Source organism: Amphiura filiformis, chromosome 16, assembly GCF_039555335.1.
Source record: "Amphiura filiformis chromosome 16, Afil_fr2py, whole genome shotgun sequence".
NCBI classification, from domain to species: Eukaryota; Metazoa; Echinodermata; class Ophiuroidea; order Amphilepidida; family Amphiuridae; genus Amphiura; species Amphiura filiformis.
The window spans coordinates 5,076,285-5,097,415 of record NC_092643.1 but is presented as its reverse complement, the minus strand read 5'-3'; the positions used below and the strand labels follow the sequence as shown (position 1 = coordinate 5,097,415).

At 38.1% G+C, this 21,131-nt stretch overlaps 1 protein-coding gene across 1 annotated transcript in view; it reads left to right on the top strand.

Annotated features, from left to right (window-relative positions):
• The window catches only part of LOC140136461 (rotatin-like), a 166,819-nt gene that overhangs the window by 23,987 nt on the left and 121,701 nt on the right, over positions 1-21,131 (top strand). Inside the window, exons 9-20 of the mRNA XM_072158184.1 lie at positions 10,756-11,020; positions 12,213-12,386; positions 12,624-12,833; positions 13,262-13,365; positions 14,030-14,162; positions 15,337-15,462; positions 16,282-16,398; positions 16,823-17,043; positions 18,641-18,742; positions 18,917-19,141; positions 19,750-19,918; positions 20,304-20,403. Of these exons, the coding sequence (XP_072014285.1) occupies positions 10,756-11,020; positions 12,213-12,386; positions 12,624-12,833; positions 13,262-13,365; positions 14,030-14,162; positions 15,337-15,462; positions 16,282-16,398; positions 16,823-17,043; positions 18,641-18,742; positions 18,917-19,141; positions 19,750-19,918; positions 20,304-20,403 (1,946 nt within the window). The remainder of the gene's footprint in view (positions 1-10,755; positions 11,021-12,212; positions 12,387-12,623; positions 12,834-13,261; positions 13,366-14,029; positions 14,163-15,336; positions 15,463-16,281; positions 16,399-16,822; positions 17,044-18,640; positions 18,743-18,916; positions 19,142-19,749; positions 19,919-20,303; positions 20,404-21,131) is intronic.

Genomic DNA, 21,131 nt, shown 5'->3' with positions numbered 1-21,131 from the left:
GATGCTATCCCATGATGCATTTATGAAAATACACACTAAAGGTATGTGATAAATGCTATATAGTTGCTTGTGCGGTGGGGATGGTGGTCAAATTATATTCCTTCCCATGATGCATTTATGAAAATCAATACATACACACTAAGGCTATATGGTAAATGCTATATAGCAATAATGGTGAATACCAGTACTCGGGTTTGTGGGGGGGGGCAAATTTTGAAATTTGTCCGATTGGGCTAAAACATAATAATCATAAGGGGATCATGAAACATCAGCTATGGTCATCCAAGGTCAAATGTTACAACTGCTCCGATGGGGCAGTAACTCTGGGGAAATGATCCTTGACACTTGGGGAGTATGTAACCGCAAAGGTCATGTGAGGTCAAAGGTCAGGTCAAATTTAAAGTTGCTCTGATAGGGCTGTAACCCGGAAAATGATCCCTGACAATTGGGGAGTATGAAACCACAAAGGTCATGCGAGGTCAAAGGTCAGGTCAAATTTAAAGTTGCTCCGATCGGGCTGTAACTTGGAAAAAATGATCCCTGACAATTGGGGAGTATAAAACCGCAAAGGTCGTGTGAGGTCAAAGGTCAGGTCAAATTTTAAGTTGCTTCGATTGGGCTGTAACTCGGGGTAAGCGATCCCTGACACTTGAGGAGTATAAAGCGGCAAAGGTCAACTGAGGTCAAAGGTCAGGTCAAATTTAAAGTTGCTCCGAGTGGCCTGTAAGTCAGGGAAACCAATTTCTGAAACTTCATGAGTATAAAACTAAAAAGGTCATGCAAGGTCAAAGGTCAGGTCAAATTTAAAGTTGCTCGATTGGGCTGTAACTTAGGGAAAATGATCCCCGACACTTGGGGAGTATGAAACTATAAAGGTCATCTGATGTCAAAGGTCAGGTCAAATTAAATATTGCTCCGATCAGGCTGTAACAACTTGCGGAAATGATCCCTGACACTTGGGGAGTATAAAACCGTAAAGGTCATCCAAGGTTACAGGACAGGAAAGGTCAAATGAGGTCAAATGTTAAAATAGGCCCGATTGGGCTTAAATGTGATGCAAATTATCCTTGATTTGAGATAGCGTGAGTAGTCAACTCACGTTTACCCGAGGTCAAAGGTCAAATGAGGTCAATCAGAAGTCATCGCCTGACATTCGTGGCTCGTGAGCCACAGTAGCTCTAGTTGTGATTGTGGACATTGACATGTGTAAATTTTCCTTAATGCTAAGTTTGTTATTATTTCATTCCAAAATGTTTTTCAAGCAGCAAAAAGTTTAGGCTTGATGTACCGTGCCACTGCTCTTTTTAAGGGGATTTTTATTTGTTTCTATTTTTATCATCGCGAACCTCAACCATTTACGGTGCCAATCCTCTCTTTGCTCCAATGTATGTACTGCAAAACTATTCACGATGAAAAAACGGGGTCCACCGCGCCCGCGATTGCTACCAGGCCACACGTGCTCGCTAATTGCTAGCCTACTCAGCAGCTGGCTCGGAACGTAAACATGTCTGTTTGTTTACATCAATTGCAATGGACATGGATAATGATGGATTTTTTAAAAAGTATTTTCAGACTGATTGGAAATATTCATAATCGTATTTTGTCGAGGTACAGGTAACTATTAAGAACCTAAAATAACTGACACATGCACACACCGCTTTGATGCGGGCTTTGATGATCGACATTTTTACAGAATGTCCACTCAAACGCAATAGGATGATAATATAAAACAAATTGCACGTATACACATTACATGCATAAACAACAAGTTTCTGAACGCTTTCAAGTCGCCAAAAAAGTGTCAAAAAGTACAAAAAGTATGCACCAAATCGCGCCATTTACAGTCTCATTTTTCAAAAATCTTCAACATCTGAGGGGGCACATCCCCCCTCACACACCCCCCTGGCGCCGCTAAACGCGGCGCGGATGGCTGCTTTGCAGCCATATGCTTCGCGGGAAGTCGGACCTTCCTTGCCGGGAAAAAAACATTTTTTCAGGCCGTGAAGGATCATTAATAATAATAATAATAATAATAAAACAGCATTTATATAGCGCATTGTGAATCTCAGATTCCTCAATGCGCTTTACAGATTTAAAAACTACCAAACTTAATTTACAATATATGAATTTAACTTAAGAATTATACAAACAATACAATGCATAAAAATAGCAGACCAGCTGCAAGCAAACAACAATAGAATGGCAAAAGTAACACTAACACCAGTGAGAGGCCCACCGACAAACCCCCAAAGGGGACTGTCGGTGCACCTCTCACCGGCATCATCAATACATCAATATACAGCAAGATAATAAAAATTACACTGATAATCTCATATATCAAAACAAGCACACTGAAACCAAATGCAAAGGTACACAACCATCTCCATCCAAAGATGGAGATGCCAGTGTAGAGTGTGTGAGAGACTCATCGATGTAAACACATCCATGAGCCTCCCACACACAAACAAAATTATACTCAACAGCAGAAATACATGGCATAACAAATCTAAACTCAAAAACAAAACCTACTCCATCCAAAGGATGGGCGGGGATGTCTATGTAAAGAAGCATGAGAGACCCACCGATGTAGCATAAGAGCCAATCCGTGGGCCTCCCATGCCCCTTGAACATAATCAATGCAAAAATAAATACATTATTCCTGGTGTGTAAGAGACTCATCGATGCAAACATCCATGAGCCTCCCACACACCAAATAACAATAACCACATCAATAAATATGACACCAATGTAATAATATAACCATAGTAAATAATACATTAATAATTCTCATCAAATAAAATACCACACACAAAAATTTATAACATATAGGCTTACAATATTGAGCTTGGAGACTACTGCACAATTTAAATTGCACTAAAAACCACATATTATGAAAACTACAATTTTACATGATAAATAAATGACACTATTAATATCATATAGCAAAAACACACTGAAACCTAATTAAACTATACACAACCATCTCCATCTGTGGAGAGCCTGGTGTGTAAGAGACTCATCGATGCAAACATCCATGAGCCTCCCACACACCAAACAAAAATATACACAGCAACAATAATACATAGCAAAACAAGGATACCTGTGTGAGAAGCATGAGAGACCCACCGATGTAGCATAAGAGCAAATCCATGGGCCTCTCATGCCCCCTGAACATATATAATCAATAAATATGACACCAATGTAATAATATATAACCATAATAAATAATACATTAATAAATCTCGTCAAATAAATACCACACACAAAATTGATAACAACATTATTGAGCTGGGAGACTACTGCACAATTTAAATTGCACTAAAACCACATATTATGAAACTACAGTTGTACATGATAATAAATGACACTATTAATCACATTTAACAAAAGCACACATTTAACTATACACAACCATCTCCATCCAAAGATGGAGATGCCTGTGTAAGAGTGTGTGTAAGAGACTCATCGATGTAAACACATCCATGAGCCTCCCACACAACAACAAAATTATATCAATCAATCAATCAGTCTTTATTTCATTCAAAATACAACAATACAATAACAGCTAAACAACACATTTGAATGAGGAGATGCTCAGAAGGCCAAAAAGGCCTGAACAAGCACCCCCTTAACCTTAGCCTACGTTTCTTAATTTGTCTAATAAAATACAATTACATACATACAAACACCCCCCCCCACCCTCTTTCATACATTCATGGAGAACGAAATAAGCAGGAAAAAAATGATGAATAAAGAACATGCAGAATATAAGTGTAAGACAAATTAGGATTTCATAACATATGCTCACGTATATCGCAAAAGAAAGCTGACATTTTGTGAATATAGTATAGAAGCTAAGAGATCGTTTAATTTTAATCGATTTTTTGTTTTAAAAGGGAGAAAAATAAAACTAAGTAAATCAAAACTAAGAGGTATTATATATAATAACATGGCAAAGACAAATTTGAACTCAATCAATACAGTTATGAATATGACATTAATAAAATACACTTTTCTCATACAATAATACTTGAGCTGGGAAGCAACAGTTATGAACCTGTACAATACAAATTGCACACAAACACCTTATACATTGTAATGTGAAGCTATAATTTAAAAAGGTACGTCTTGAGTTGTGACTTAAAACTTTGAACAGAACCAGCACACTTTATTGTCTCAGGCAGTTGATTCCACAGTCTTGGGGCAGAAGCTGCAAATGCTCTGTCACCGAAAGAGCTACGCGTCCTAACTTGCTTCAGAAGATGTTTGGCACGGACCTAAGCGCCGAGATGGCTTGTACTCAGTCAAAAGCTCAGAAATGTACTCGGAGCGAGCCCATGTAGGGACTTGTATGTCAACAGGAGAATCTTGAACACTATCCTCTTACGCACGGGCAGCCAATGTAACTGTTCAAGGACAGGAGTGATGTGTTGATGTTTCTTTACACACACGACCATCCGTGCTGCTGTATTTTGCACCTGTTGAAGCTTGTTAATCTCACGCTCTGGTAGACCAAACAGCAAACCATTACAACAGTCTAATCTCGAGCTAATAAATGCGTGAACAAGCCGTTCATCAGTGGAACTAGAGTCCAGATACTTGCGTATTTGCCCGATCTTTCTTAGAGCTAGATGAGCTGCTCGGCAAATGTTGTTCACGTGAGTTGCCATGGTGAAATTATTGTCGAAGGCTACACCCAGATTGCGTGCAGAACTGACCGACTCAACACGTTCAGAACCAATGCGAAGGCTATCAACTGGTGAAGAACTTCGAGCAAACTTTGATCTGATGTGGAGGATTTCAGTTTTTCCTTCGTTGAGCTTTAACCTGTTTGCTGACATCCATGCCTTCACACTGCAAATACACTGTTCAAGTTGTGAGATTGCATTGGCTCTCTCAGAAGGTTTCGTCAGCATATAAATCTGAGTATCATCCGCGTACACCATAAGTTGGATGCCGTCAAAAGATCTGATAATGTCTTCGAGCGGTGCTGTGTACATAGAGAAACACAGGGGTCCGAGCACAGACCCCTGTGGGACACCATCACTGAGTGGTGAAAACTCTGACTGGACACCATCGATCACAACTGCTTGAAAACGACTTGAAAGATAAGATTGGAACCACTGAAGCGCAGAACCGTTAATCCCATATCTGTCTGTGAGTCTTTGCAGAAGGATGCCGTGATCGATGGTGTCAAAGGCAGCTGTTAAATCAAGGAGGACCAGAACCACCTCTCCATGAGCATCCATGGCTTGCAGAATGTCATTAGCTACACGTGTGAGTGCTGTTTCTGTAGAGTAGTTCTTACGATATGCTGACTGTCTATTACCGTGTAAATTGTTGGAATCAAGGTGATGGGTAAGTTGTTTAGCAACACATCTCTCGGTGATCTTTGACAGGAAGGATAGGTTTGACACCGGACGATAGTTTTTTAAACATTCCGGATCAAGGGACTGTTTTTTGATCAGAGGTGTCAAGCGAGCTTCCTTGAAGGCAGCAGGTACTTCACCAGATGTAATGGAGTGATTAACAATGTCACAGATGGTGGGTAACAGTTCATCAAGGCACTTTTTCAATACCCAAGATGGTATCGGGTCTAGTGGACAGGACTTTGGCTTGGAGCTGGTGATGACTTCCTGCATTTCTTCGTGAGACACCTTAGTAAACTCGCTGAGCTGAGGCACTGCGTGCACGTGTGGGATGTTGGGAACAACATCCTCAAACTTGCTGCACCTATCAAGTTCATCCTTAACCTTCGTGATTTTCTCATTGAAGAATGTGGAGAATTCACTAGCGAGATTGCGAGCAGAATCATGCAGTGGCAAAACTTTGGCTGCTTTTGCAACTGAGAGTTTGTCAATAAGTTGATAAAGCTTTCCCTGTTCACAGTCTTTAATTTGGGCTCTGTGGTGGTCTGTTTTAGCCGTTTCAAGCGCTTCCTTATAATTGCAACATTCTTCCTGGTACAACTGCTTGTATACTTCGAGTCCTGATGACACCCATTTCCTTTCGGCACGACGTTTAGCTCGCTTACGTTCACGCAGAGCTTCATCGTACCAGGGGGCATGGGGTCTGAGCGTGATGGAACGAGTTACAATGGGTGCATGGATATCTAAAAGTTCAGATAGAACACTGTCATACTGCTCAACTAGGGCACCCAGGTCAGAGGCTGGATTAGATACAAGTGAGGATGATCTTATGTCTTTCCTGAACTGCGTAAAGTCAATATCACGTAGTTTGCGGAAGCTTGTCTCGTGTCTCACAGGTTCTGGGCGCGACATGTCCAGATGACAGGCAGTGGCTACGTGATCGGATGGGAGATCATGATGAACTGAGATGTCAGAAATAATGTTATCAGTCTCCCTGGTAATCAGTAGATCAAGGGTATGCCCATTTTTGTGTGTTGGTACATCAACATGTTGCTTCAAACCTGCTGAACACAACATGTTGAGCATGGTGATTGCATCCCTGTCATTACAGTCATCTACATGGATATTATAGTCTCCAGCTAACATGACACGACCAGGTATGTTGTTAATAACCTCAAGCAAGGATGAAAAATCTGCGAAAAACATACATGTAGTCAGCTTGTTTTTCTTGGAGTATGGTGGTCGGTACAAGATAAAAAGCCGAACAGAGGCCGATTTGGATTTGATAGTTATGTCCATGTGTTCAAAAGACTTATAAGCAGGCCCATTGTTCAGAGTAATGGAGAAACCTTTCCGCAGAATAATACACACGCCACCGCCTACAGCATGTTCTCTGGGAATGTGGTAACGGTCGTAATTTGGCAGAGTATTTCTCAGATCAGCAAGTGCTCGGTCGGATCGGTGATCATTAGTCAACCACGATTCGGTGATTGCGAGAATGTCTAATTTTTCTGATATAATGAAGTCACAAATTGATGCTGTCTTTAGTTTCACTGACCGCGCATTCCAGGCAGCAAATTTCACTGGTGGCGCCCGCTTGTTGTGCATCGGCATCAGTGGAATGTGGACAAGATTAGCGCTATCACAACCACGGTGAACAAAGTCATTTGAAACACGTTCGAATTGTCCAGTGCAGGAGGTGATTTTGCGTTGTTTGTGCTTACCAGCCTTACAACCTCTACGCAACTTGTTAATATTGAGAGTATTGATTGTGTCCCATATACTTCCTGATCAAGTTTCACATCAGATGCCAGGTGTCGTTTAGCGAGCAAGTCCTTTCTAGAATATGCTAATGGTCTCATTGCAGAAAGTAAGTTATTTTTGGTGAAATGATGACCAAAATCATGGTTAAATTCACAATGTTCAGTTCAGATCACAGCTTGGCCACACATAAATGTTCTGCACAGGGCTGACATTTCACAGTCACAAAACGTAAATTTGCAACATGAAAGCAAACATCAATCAGTAATGTCAATCCCCTGTAGTACTATGCTTTATGTATATGGTCGAATCCAACCAAAAGTGTTCACTGGCCAAAAATAAAAGTCCGAAATAAAAATGTCTCCACATATTGTTCCTTTTGCCCATTGATTGATGACATATTGGCCTTATAGGAACCAAAAGTGCCATTACTAATCTTGAAAAATAAATCCAGGACATGTGATAGTAAATGTGATATCAAAATCCAATGTTACCTACGAATACCACTAGGATGCTTTCACTATCGCAATACTAATCAACCTAAAACAAATGGAATATTCCCATTAACGCTTTTTTTCGTGTAATGTAGACCACAGGGTGTCAGGAAAATGCTAGCTCAACCAGAAAATATTTGTTTTTATTTTTATAACGCGATCAATATGATCTTAGTCAATTTATGCTAGTTTATTTTTGAAAATGAAGTTTAGGTCAGTTTCTGTATTTTATTTATCAAATGAGTATGAATCAATTTACATTGTATAAGAACGAGTATGATATATGTTTTCAAGAATATTAGGAATTATACGCATACACCTAACGCTTTATACAATGAAAAGGTGAAGAAACCCGGTATTCGTAGGTAACATGAGCGATTTAACAATATCTATATTGAGTTTATAGGTTTAAATTTTGCTATTATGGTAATGAATTAATAAAATGGTAGTTTTAGATCTCTTTTAGATGGTACGTCCAAATGAATAAATGCTATTACCTTAGATCAAAAAATTTTTGATGCTTTTAGCAAGATTTTGACCACTTCATTTTGATATACAAGTAGTTAATCAGCAATTTTACATAATAAATCATTGTTGAATGAATCCGCATATGGGTAATAATAGTGTCCTGGGGTACCGCTTAAAGTTTTTGACAATTAATTTCCATTGGTAGGGACACTTCATTACACATGTCATGTATTATGCTGTATTCGTAAGTAACATTTCAGTATTTGTAGGTAAGAATTAGACTTTTGGTGGATATCGCAATCAAAACTTCATTTTATAAAGCACTTTGAATGTATTATTTTCTTTATATGCGTTTATTGATACTTTAGACCCTATCATGTATTAATAATGTCGGTTTACAGCGGTTGAAAGAGGATTGAAGTAAGAAACAAAGGCACTAAAGTGACTTTAATTTGCTTAATTGCACACAAATCGCTTAAAACCGTTATTGCAGACTTGTGAAGTCCATCTTGGAGTCAGTTACGTCTTGTGGCCTTTCGTTTGAGGGCAACTACAATTAGCTTTATACCAGGGTCCATCAATGTGTTGTCTAGATCATGAGACAATGAGAACAGTCGTTTTTTTCATGGTATTCATAGGTAACCTTAGCGAAAACGTCAAAAGTTACCTTCGAATAAATCAATTTGGACACAAATTACTCAGAAACCAGAAGGTCGGTAAACATTTAAAATGAAGCACACATGACAGTTGACAAATCCAAGTATTTATCCCCTTCTAATCTTCTTTGAATCTGATTTTTCTTTCAAATGAGCAGACCGTCGTCTATTTCAGTACAAATTTTTCACCAATTAAGCCGTATTCAGTTTTGCATGGTGGGCATGTATGTGAATTCGCAACTTTCATTGACATATGATTTGATAGCAAACATACAGACCTTCGTTATGTACCAATATGGGCATTGGCATGAATGGCGGTGTTTCACAATACTGTCATGATGTCAAAGTGTATTAAGAGGTAACATTCGGTTACCGAGATTTACCTACGAATACTTGCTTTTATTGTTGACATCTCAGAAATATTTAAACGCAGGTTATTGAAACTTGGTAGAAATAAAGAGTGTATTACCCTGCACCTATTGCTTAACTATTGTTTACTATTCTCTCGCCTTGTGGAAATGGCACAGCTTTTAACATGTATTCGGAGGTAATGCATATTTTTTACCAAACCTACCTTTGTGCCATTTAGAATTTCTGGCAGCTAAACACAATAATAAAGATGTCCGAATGCAATGCATTTCAGTATTGAACATATCAAAGCTTGTATCAATTGCGCATTTATTAGTGATTTCCATTTTATAAAGATATATCTAGTGCTATGAAAAATTGTATTCGTAGGTAATGTAATTAAAAAAATACCACTCAAAAAAATTATCCCAAAAAATTCATAATTATGTACAAATATGTGAAAAATTGAACAGGCAATCTTTGAATACACACCTTTCAGGAAATCAATTTAGATTCAATCCAATGACTTCTTTTCATAACTGATCTAGATGTTTTTAAAAATACTGTAAGAAATATTTTGAAAAAATGGGTAAAAATAGCATGTTTTGGGGTCTCTGTGTCTAAGTTTTTCACAGAAGGGGTCTTATTATATATGGCGCTTGAAGCGTATGATCAAGGCGAATAAACACAATACAAAAACGAATGCCAATTGATTAATACTTTTAAGTTATGGCCCTGAACATGCCGTGTACACTTTTCGTTGGATTCGACCATATAGACTCACGGTATACAGTCAGATATAGGTAAGCTTAAAGTCCGGTGAGCAAAAGTAACAAAGACGAGATTCATAACAATTCTACCACTGGTGGATGATGCAGTAGCTTCCCAACAATAACGATATATTTGAAGACACAAATTTGATTAAAATGCAGTAAAATGAAGCAAAGTTTAAACACCGAAGTGAGACAAAATTAAAACTACGTCTAGCTGCCTGAATAGCGCCATCATGTTTGACCTAAAAAAGCTGCATTCAAATTCAATGCATTTTGATATCATTAATAGAGTATGACATGAAAACAAAGTATCAATTTTCATATTAAAAACACAAAATATCGTGCAAATTTTTTTTTTTTTTTTTCAACCATGAATAATACTAGCATTTAGGTCTAGGTCCAGGGACACTACAAAACCGAAAAAATAAATAACAAAAATAACAACAACAAAAATTTTTTTTTTTTTTTTGCAATTTCGGGTACCCAATTACCCGCCAGAAAAATGCGCCAGGTACCCGGGCACAAAATTACCCGAAAATGCCAGGCCTACTCCACACCACTTTTGTTAGGTCATAGAATAGGGTTAAGTTATCTGTCAGTTAATGTTTATTATTTCTGTCTAATTTTAGTCTGATTTATCTTTATGTATTAGGAAAGAACAGTCTATTTTTTACCATTTGCTTAGTGCCCGTACCTATATGCATGCAGCCTTCCCCAGTCAAGCTTCAGATTGCTGCAGCTTACTGAAGCTATAATGCTTAAGCTCCCATTAAATGAGGGATAGCTGCGCATTGGTAATTAGGTATGGATCCTTAATTGTATTCCTTCATCATGCACTGTTAACCGTAAGTTACAAATATCCATTTATCTTTTATCTAACATGCAGCGGTTCAAGCCCAGTCATCACAGACCCGTCATTAGGCACAGACTCTGAGACAGACAGCGAGGACGCCTTGTCCTTGCAGTTTTCTCAGCTAACATTACCTCAGTTTGTGGTAGAGACTATGTCAAAGATACTGCCTGTGTTGAAGACAGCTAACCCAGAGGTGATGTTGGCTGGGATGCAACTACTGGAGGAAAGCATCAAATTGATGCAGGTTTCCATGACAATGGATATATGGGAGGATAAAAGTGTCGCAGGAAGATATCTGGTAAGAATTAGTTTTCGGAATGTTCATCAAATCTGACATAAAGGACTACAGGCTATTCCATTTGAAATCCATAACCCCTGTAGAAGATATTTGAAAATAATACTAAAATTGAACAGTTATAGCCATTCCAAATCCAACAGCGTTCATCAAAAAACTGAAAATTGAAGAGATAATTTTAATTATTCCTTGAATAAGTTCATCAGGACTGTTAGGTATCAAACTATTGGTAAATTTTATTTTCCAATAATTTACTCACGTTTTAGATGTTTCATCTTCCGATTGGAAGACTTCCACTCTCATCTCCAGAGTGTTCTGTTCCTTGCAGTAGCTGATCGTATACATGATTTAGTGAATATGTTCCTCCAACCACAATGAAAATAAAATTTACCAATAGTTTAAGATAAATTGTGGAATTCCTAGCAACATTTGGTTAAATTCAGTGTTGGTTGCATCCTTTTTAGTAACTATTGAAAGGTTAATAACTGCGCATCGGTTATTTGGAGGGCATTGTGAAAAATCTAAACATTTTGCCTTTGGAACCAAGGGATATCCAAGGGATATTCCGAGGTCCAAAGCAAGATGTTTAGATTTTTCACAATGCGTGACATATTACCGATGCAAAGTTATTAACCTCATTCATAACCTTCATCTCTTCCACTTTACAAAATAACACATAATTTTCCTCAAAAATAAAGAATTTTTATGTTTTGCTTTTCCAAAAATCGAACAGGCTAAAACAGGATGACCAATAACAGAAGTGCAAATCACAATCTGTGCAAATATGGATCATAACCTCATTAATATACGCGATACATGCGATCCAATCATTTTTATTTATTTGCCAAAAGCAAACACTGAATGTGGTTACTAATATTTGACAGTGGGCCTCCGCGCCCTCAACGTAAATATTAGTAACCTCTGTGCTCGCTGTATTGTTTGTTGAACAAATTGCGAGAGCACTGGCCGCCGTATTTGGACAGATTGTGATTCGCACTTCTGTTATTGGTCGTACTGTTTTAGCCTGATTGATTTTTGGAAAGGCAAAAACGTATTCGGTTCCAAAGGCAAAATGTTTAGATTTTTAACAATGCCTTTCAAATAACCAAAGGGCAGTTATTAACCTCTAATTGATGGACCAAATCTTTATACTGTATACTAAATGTAAACATTTTTTACATTTGACCCCATGTAGACAGAGAAGTTGTTGGAGAGTCTCGAGAGTCTGGGTGAAGCTATTGAATTCCATCATGAACACAGCAGTGTTGATGATGCATCAGCATTGTCCATACAACATCATAAGATGGCATACATAGTACTAGCTGCATTCACACTACAAGTGTTACAAGCCATGGTACCACTGAGCAAGGTAAGGGTCTCTATAGTAAATGGCTGTAAACCTTTATCGAGAGCATACTTAATACTACCATAAAAACTCGATAGTTAGCATATGTGCTTACTATGTGCTAAAACATTTTATAACTGGAATAGAAGACATTTTAGAGAGGCAATTGTGATGGGGTAGAACACCATAATAAACTTTTACCTTATAGTTATGAATCACCTTCTAGAACCATCACTGACAGTGATTTTCTTTCTGTTTCAGTGTCGTGATATTGTACCTGATAGTCTCATCTCAGGCATCAGTCTACTAGTTATGGACCAGTCTTTAGTGTACAGCATCCCACAAGCAAGGACTGCGCTCGAAGACTACCTTGAGAAACTTGAGAGTGAGAAATACCAAGTTTACCGGAGAGCAATGGATCTGTGTAGGTCACTAGAAAGTTGCCAATCATTCCTGAAGGAGGCTAAGATGGTAAGTACATCTGTAAAAAACTTGCGAATATATAAAAAAATATATGTCAAATCGTAATAAGTGAGACTCATAGGAGAATTTTCCAAAAATCAAATTTCTAACCCAGAAAACATGCAATTTTTAGATCGATCCTTCATGTAATTATTTCGTGTAAGCTAATCCTAACCCTAATCCTAACCCTAATCCTAATCCTAACCCTAAACTAACCCTAACCCTAATTTCGTGTATAATTACATGAAGGAGTAACCAATTTTAAAACCCACCCGTGGAAATTATGTCACTCCTCTCCTCTCTCTCTCTCTCTCTCTCTTCTCCTCGTTTCTCCTTGTCATCTTTTTTTCTCCTTCTCCTTCAAGCTCTCTTTCCTTCACTTTTTCATTTTCTCTGTCTCTTACTAACTGCCTTTCTTTTCTGTTTTTTTTGAGCAGGTGAAAGAAGAATTATTACCCCTAGCTTCTGTAAGTCTCACTGGACTTCCATATCATCCAGACTTAATGTTTGTGAAGCAATTCATCAAAGTGTATTCCCAAATGTAAGTATGAGCAACCTAGTTTTGACTTAATGGCACACTCCACAAAGTAATTCAGTGTTTTGACTTCTTTAGGATGTATTTTAAAAGACAAAGTAGCTGTGTAAAAGTATATGTGATCTAAGTTATTGGACCATTCTAGTTGAAAACCATACACCCCCTGTGGAAGATATGACCTAAATCTCCCACACAGGGGGTGTAGATTTCAAATAGAGTCACCCATTCAGGTAGTCTCATTTGAAATTCACACTCCCTGTGTGTGGGGGTTGGATTTCAACTGGAATAGCACATTGTAGAGAGTGTAAGGAATTGAATATTGCATTTCAACAAAAAGGTCTTGTGTGAAAATATCTTTAAAAAAATGGAACAAAATTTTGAGTACAAAAAATTTAAATTAATCAACAGATTTCCGTACAGGTGTGCTGAACAATTTTCCTTAAAAACCCTACACTATTCTTAGGATATGTCAAGAAGCTGCCTTAAAATAGCTTTATGTTGCCATGAGCTCTTAAATATTAAGAGTGCTATTCTCTTTTATATTTAGCATGATAAAATCTGAAATGGATGTAATCTATGTTGCAAACTTCAAAAGATCATTTTACCTGCTTGTTTGTTTTTCTTGTTTGTTTATTTTTTTGGTCATGAACCTTTTGATAACTCATTTCAGATGCAGGCATACAGAGATAGATCCAAACAAAAGTACACTGATGGATGGAAGGAAAACACTACTCAAACTTTTGGCTCACCCTGAAGTGAATATCAGGGTTGAGACATATAAATCATGTGCCAATATTATCAAGGTTTGTGTGATTTTTTATTCAAAGGTACATATTCCTATATATCAGTCTGCAGCCTTGGTCTTGGTCTACCTTCTGCAGAAGGGTGTAGGTTATCATAACTATTGTGTATTTTTCCAGAGAAGCATCAAAATTGGCACATGTGTAGCTTTTGCAAAAACTTCATTGGCTTCCGGTAAAGGACCGTATCATTTTCAAAATATTGGTCTATGTTTTCAAAAGCTTGAATAGACTGGCACCAGATTATTTATCATCTTGTCTCACATTGTACAGTCAATCTCGTCCTGGACTTCGCTCATCATCAGATATCACACGCCTCACAGAGCCCACATTTTCTCACAAATCTCTCAACTCTGCCGCTGATAAATGTTTTTCGCTCGCAGCACCAGGTTTATGGAATAAATTACCCATCAGTAACAGAACTTCCAGCTCATTACACAGTTTTAAAAAAGGTCTCAAAACACATTTCTTTCAATAGTAACTTTTTCACTCAGATTGTTGATAATTGTTTTTGCTTGTAAATATTATGTTGTTGTTGTGTTATTATGCATTGTGGTCTAAATGAAATGGTGCAATATAAAAGCCCAGTGTATGTATGTATGTATGTATATTTTGATGTGCTGGATATGGAGTCAAATTAATTTCTTTCCATGATAGCAGGAAAGGGTTTTCAAAATTTATTTAGGGGTTGAATTCAAATTTGCTCATATTTTGTTAAAAACCACATCAAAATATAATTCCCCTGGTACTAAGGATTAAGAAAAGTATAGTTTGACCTGCCTTTAAGGGTACAAGCTTGTATCAAAATGATTGTGCCCATCAGTTTCCAGTGATTCCAAGACTGCTACATTCAAATCAAATGTAACAAAAGATCCACCTAATTTACAGATTAATGTTAGAAAAGGTCATAATACTAAATACCTGCTAGTAATATAAGAGGATCCGTTGTGGCATTTGGGAGAGGCAGGCTTTTTGATGAACATCAAACTGATGTGTACCAATCATTGTGTGTCAGCTGCCACATGTAATCTTTAAATTGAGTATTTATGAAAATAAGTTTGAATCTTTTGATAGTGGTGTTATTTTGTGAGATTTGATTGAGCAGTTAGGCACAATACATTGTACATAAAATCTGTTTGCCTCCATAAAATACTCCTTGACCTGGCTTAATTTTCAGAAATGTGTGAATGTAGAGGAAGCAGCCAAGCCACATAGTGATGCATCATTGAATGTCCGATTCTTGGCTGATCCCAGTGTTCTTTATGAAATTTCTTGTTATGGACTGAATGATGCCAACAAAGAGGTAAGTTACATCAAGAACCACATCAGGGATGTAAAGCCTGATGTATATTGCAAAACAAGCCCTGCAGACATGTTTCCTACCATAACGACTGTGGACTACATAATCAATTTCATTTTGCATGCAATCGTGTATGAGGCTATGTGTTAGCCTTTACTTGCAATAGTAGTACCTCAGGATTAATAAAAAAGAGGCCGATGTTATTCTAAAATGTGAAATAAATACTTTCTTTGAGTGTGAATGATGCTTAATATGTCATGATTTTACTCAAGCTAGAAAAGGTGAAGTAGCCTAATGGGAAATCAATAATTGCTGCATGATGTAAACTGAAAATATTATAAACTAGATTTCGCGGTTCTCGGGTCGGGCAGTTCTTGTAATAGGCCTATCTCTAATTGCCCACCACCCGTTACCCATATACCTGCCCTGACCTTTTTAACTACTATGATATAGGCCTAGCGCCTAGGTCTACGTCTTCCAAGGAGGATCCGATATAACTGATTATTTGAATGTTAACCATTCTGGATGACCCCGGAAATAGTCATGTTCTACTGAAATAGGCCTATGCACGCGTTCCGTATTGAAATATGTGTTTAAAATATGAGATGCACCTGGTAGGCCTAATGCTTTCAGTTGCACACACTGCGCCCATTGGTACTCGGCGAAAGCGATCCGCACGCACGCGAACTCAGCGCAAGCGTTCCGCGCAACGCAATAGCGCGCAGACTCAACGAAAGCGCTCCGCGCGGCGCGATAGCGGACGGACGGACATTCTGTAAATAGTATTATGATTTATGACCTTTGTGTGTTTTTCCTTTTCAGATTTGCAACTTTGCTAGTGATATAGTCCTTCACTTATTACAGGGTAAACTGCTTATGCACACCCAAGTATGGCAAGAGACAATTCAGGCTATTGTACCATCAATGCCAGTATTACAGGTATGTAGACTAAGTCCTTCACTTATTATGGGGTAAACTGCTTATGCACACTCAAGTATGGCAAGAGGCAATTCAGGCTATTGTACCATCATTGCCAGTATTACAGGTATGTAGACTTAGTCCTTCACTTATTACAGGGTAAAATGCTTATGCATACTCAAGTATGGCAAGAGACAATTCAGGCTATTGTACCATCATTGCCAATATTACAGGTATGTAGGCTAAGTCCTTCACTTACTACAGGGCAAACTGCTTATGCACACTCAAGTATGGCAAGAGACAATTCAGGCTATTGTACCATCATTGCCAATATTACAGGTATGTAGGCTAAGTCCTTCACTTACTACAGGGCAAACTGCTTATGCACACTCAAGTATGGCAAGAGACAATTCAGGCTATTGTACCATCATTGTCAATATTACAGGTATGTAGGCTAAGTCCTTCACTTACTACAGGGCAAACTGCTTATGCACACTCAAGTATGGCAAGAGACAATTCAGGCTATTGTACCATCATTGCAAGTATCACAGTTATGTTAGCAAGATGTACATCAGACCAAACACAAGTAAAGGATGCTGATTTGTTAAATTGGAATCTAAAATTTGTATTTGAAATTGAATATTTGAGATTGGAAACACATTTAAAGTAAGTGAAGCACCACTTTGTAATGATTGTAACTCTTGAAGCACCACTATCCATGAGAACTTACCAATTAAGCATTCTAATGTGTTCCCTGGTGGGGTGCAGGGGCAACATATTAGCTGGGATGCAATGGGCAGCACCCCTGGAAGCTTGTGTATTTTGAAGGGTTTTGAGTGGCCCTTTTTGCACACATTTCTATTAAATTTACTTTATTATTTCAATTGCCATGAATCCTGAAACAAACCAAAATAATTTGCCAACTACTCCCTACAAAACACATCTTGCATTCTGGTTTTTAAAACAAACCAGGACACAAACATGCTATATTTTAGCCTTAAGAACATAATAACATTGCAGTTCAAGTTCAAATTATATTTTGTTTTCATTGTAGAGTATTGCCAGCAGGGAGACAACATTATCCAGGTGCATCTTGGGTCTTTATGAAGCACCCCTTGTATCATCTAGTGCATCAGATGATGCACACATTCTACCAAAGTTGGAAAAGTTGAGAGGAGCATTAAGGTTATTCTTCAGTAAAGATGAAAGGTAAGAATCAATGCTTTGTTCTGTTTATAATTGGTGAAGTCATAACATCTTGGATTGATACAGAATCACAAGATAAGTTGATATATTGCAGTTTAATAATATGTCGATACCGACTTAACCAAGAAGAAAAAGAATGGTATGCACGCAGTTTGGCTCAGTACCTACGCTGGTTGCACATTTCATAATGCGTGTCTGGTGCAAAATTTATATGAATTCAACCGAGCATAAGTTTGGACTTTTATTGATGTGTGCACAGTTTCCTCTCTCAAAATGTTCCTAAAAGGTAGGAAATCCTGCGATCATCATCAATTACTTTACAGAAGATAATTGTGGAATTTCTTCTCACCCTCATAGCATGTGCAGATATCATCATTATTATGTTTTCAGGGTTATTAGGAGTTAAGAAAGCCTAATAATGATAATATTGGATGGCTTATTTCGCATGATACCATAACATATCGGATTCGTCATACAAATATCGAACTCGCCGTTGGCTCGTCCGATATTTTTACGACTCATCCGATATGTTATGGTATCATGCTCAGCCATCCAATATTATATCATTATCAGTCGGCTGCGGAGCAGATATAGGCAGTGTATGTATGATGCCTCATGGTTAGGAAATCATGTAAAGCTGTTGGTCCTTTGTGCAGTGTCAGAGCTATTCAAAAACAGACCATCCCTGGTTCTGATATCTGTACTCAATCCTAGGTTCCAGGATAAGTTGCTGTAAATGCAATTTAATATTCTGTCGGTACCTACGCAATCAGGAACGAAGAAGAATAATCCTTCTAGTATTATTGTTTTATCAAGACAGACATGAAAGAGCTGAATCTGTGTAATGGATCTTAAAGGAAATACCTAACAGACCCTAATTTAACAGTTGTTGGTATTGTGTTTTCTTTCTCCCTTTTAGTGTCAGACATGAAGCAGCAAGATGTGTACTATGGCATCTAACTCAAGACCCAGACAGAGGCAGAAAACTCCCTCTGTATCTAATCCAGTATTGACTGACATGTCAGATCTCTACCTCTGTTTTCTTTCTCCCTTTTAGTGTCAGACATGAAGCAGCAAGATGTGTACTATGGCATCTAACTCAAGACCCAGACAGAGGCAGAAAACTCCCCTCTGTATCTAATCCAGTATTGACTGACATGTCAGATCTCTACCTCTGTTTTCTTTCTCCCTTTTAGTGTCAGACATGAAGCAGCAAGATGTGTACTATGGCATCTAACTCAAGACCCAGACAGAGGCAGAAAACTCCCTCTGTATCTAATCCAGTATTGACTGACATGTCAGATCTCTACCTCTGTTTTCTTTCTCCTTTTAGTGTCAGACATGAAGCAGCAAGATGTGTACTATGGCATCTAACTCAAGACCCAGACAGAGGCAGAAAACTCCCCTCTGTATCTAATCCAGTATTGACTGACATGTCAGATCTCTACCTCTGTTTTCTTTCTCCTTTTAGTGTCAGACATGAAGCAGCAAGATGTGTACTATGGCATCTAACTCAAGACCCAGACAGAGGCAGAAAACTCCCTCTGTATCTAATCCAGTATTGACTGACATGTCAGATCTCTACCTCTGTTTTCTTTCTCCCTTTTAGTGTCAGACATGAAGCAGCAAGATGTGTACTATGGCATCTAACTCAAGACCCAGACAAAGGCGGCAAACACGCCTATGTATCTAATCCAGTATTGACTGACATGTCAGATCTCTACCTCTGTTTTCTTTCTCCCTTTTAGTGTCAGACATGAAGCAGCAAGATGTGTACTATGGCATCTAACTCAAGACCCAGACAGAGGCAGAAAACTCCCCTCTGTATCTAATCCAGTATTGACTGACATGTCAGATCTCTACCTCTGTTTTCTTTCTCCCTTTTAGTGTCAGACATGAAGCAGCAAGATGTGTACTATGGCATCTAACTCAAGACCCAGACAGAGGCAGAAAACTTGCCCTCTGTATCTAATCCAGTATTGACTGACATGTCAGATCTCTACCTCTGTTTTCTTTCTCCCTTTTAGTGTCAGACATGAAGCAGCAAGATGTGTACTATGGCATCTAACTCAAGAACCAGACAAAGGCAGAAAACTGCCATCTGTATCTAATCCAGTATTGACTGACATGTCAGATCTCTACCTCTGTTTTCTTTCTCCCTTTTAGTGTCAGACATGAAGCAGCAAGATGTGTACTATGGCATCTAACTCAAGACCCAGACAGAGGCAGAAAACTTCCCTCTGTATCTAATCCAGTATTGACAGACATGTCAGATCTATACCTCATGGAGTATCCTGTTGTCTTGGATGATAGCAGGGAAAGATCTGTATTCCAGGTAAGAATCCTCTAAATGTGGGTTTTTATGAAAGAGACAAAAGGCAGATACCCTTCACAAAAACATTACAATAGATTGGTCTGATAATAATACATGTTTGCTCAAACTCCAAATAATGTCTTTGTGGAGGAGCTCTTCCTTTCCTCTCTTTCATTAAAAAACCTCACTTAGAGACATACATGCTTGTAGATATCAAAATGGTATGGTTTTTTTTTGAAAGTGGAAAAACTTAAAATCCGCTAGGAAAGTTGTGAGTTTTTAGGACACACAACCTAGTTGGTGTCATGGCCTATGATTTTCAGAATGGAAACAGTTTGTTTATTTATTAATTAGTAGTTAACTGTTTTTTGTTAATTCAAATATGTTGTACATTTTATAATCCCAGGTTGATGGACTTGTAAAAGTTTACAATATCTACAGTTCATCAGAGACTGAGCCAAGTCTGAAAAAATCAGCTGCTGAACAAATAGCAATCATGTTGCAAGGTAGGCATAATTACCAAAGATAAAACAAATGTCATGAAACTTGGTTATAATTTTTATTGGTTGGTGTAACCCAACTGACCTGGACTTTTATTTGCATACAACTATTTGCTACATGTGCAATTGTGTCATAGGGTTTCTGCAAAGTTTGTCTTCCAAAATGTGGCTCAGAAGAGAGCCTTAACCCTAACACCCATAACACCAATGCATCTACTTTTTTGTCACATCTGTTTGAATCTGCTTACTTATTGTTACAGCTGCTTCATTTGTGGTTTTTTAAATTGTTAACATTAAAACATAGTAAGTTCTTTATGCTTGATAGCATGATACAGGCCATGAGAATCATTTCAGCCTTAATACACAGGCTTTTATAAAGAGCCATTTCAGGTGATCACGGTGCATTAAAATAATAAACAAGAAAAACACAACAACAATAAGTTAAATGAAGCAACAAACAAGCATCATGAAACGATGCAAGAACTATAATTGTGGAAAAAGGTGGGATTTGAGGCCCTTTTTGAAGACCGGACGTGAGCTGGAGGATCTTATGGTTTGACGCAGGCTGTTCCACATGGATGGTGCTGTAAAAAAGAATGTCTTGTCAGCGGCTGATTTGAGAGTTCTGCTGTTTGTTTTTGGTACTTCAAGGCGAGTGACGTCGGTGGATGAGCGGGCATGAGAGTACAAAGTCAGGAGGGATGACAAATAGACTGGTGCAATATCATTGATGG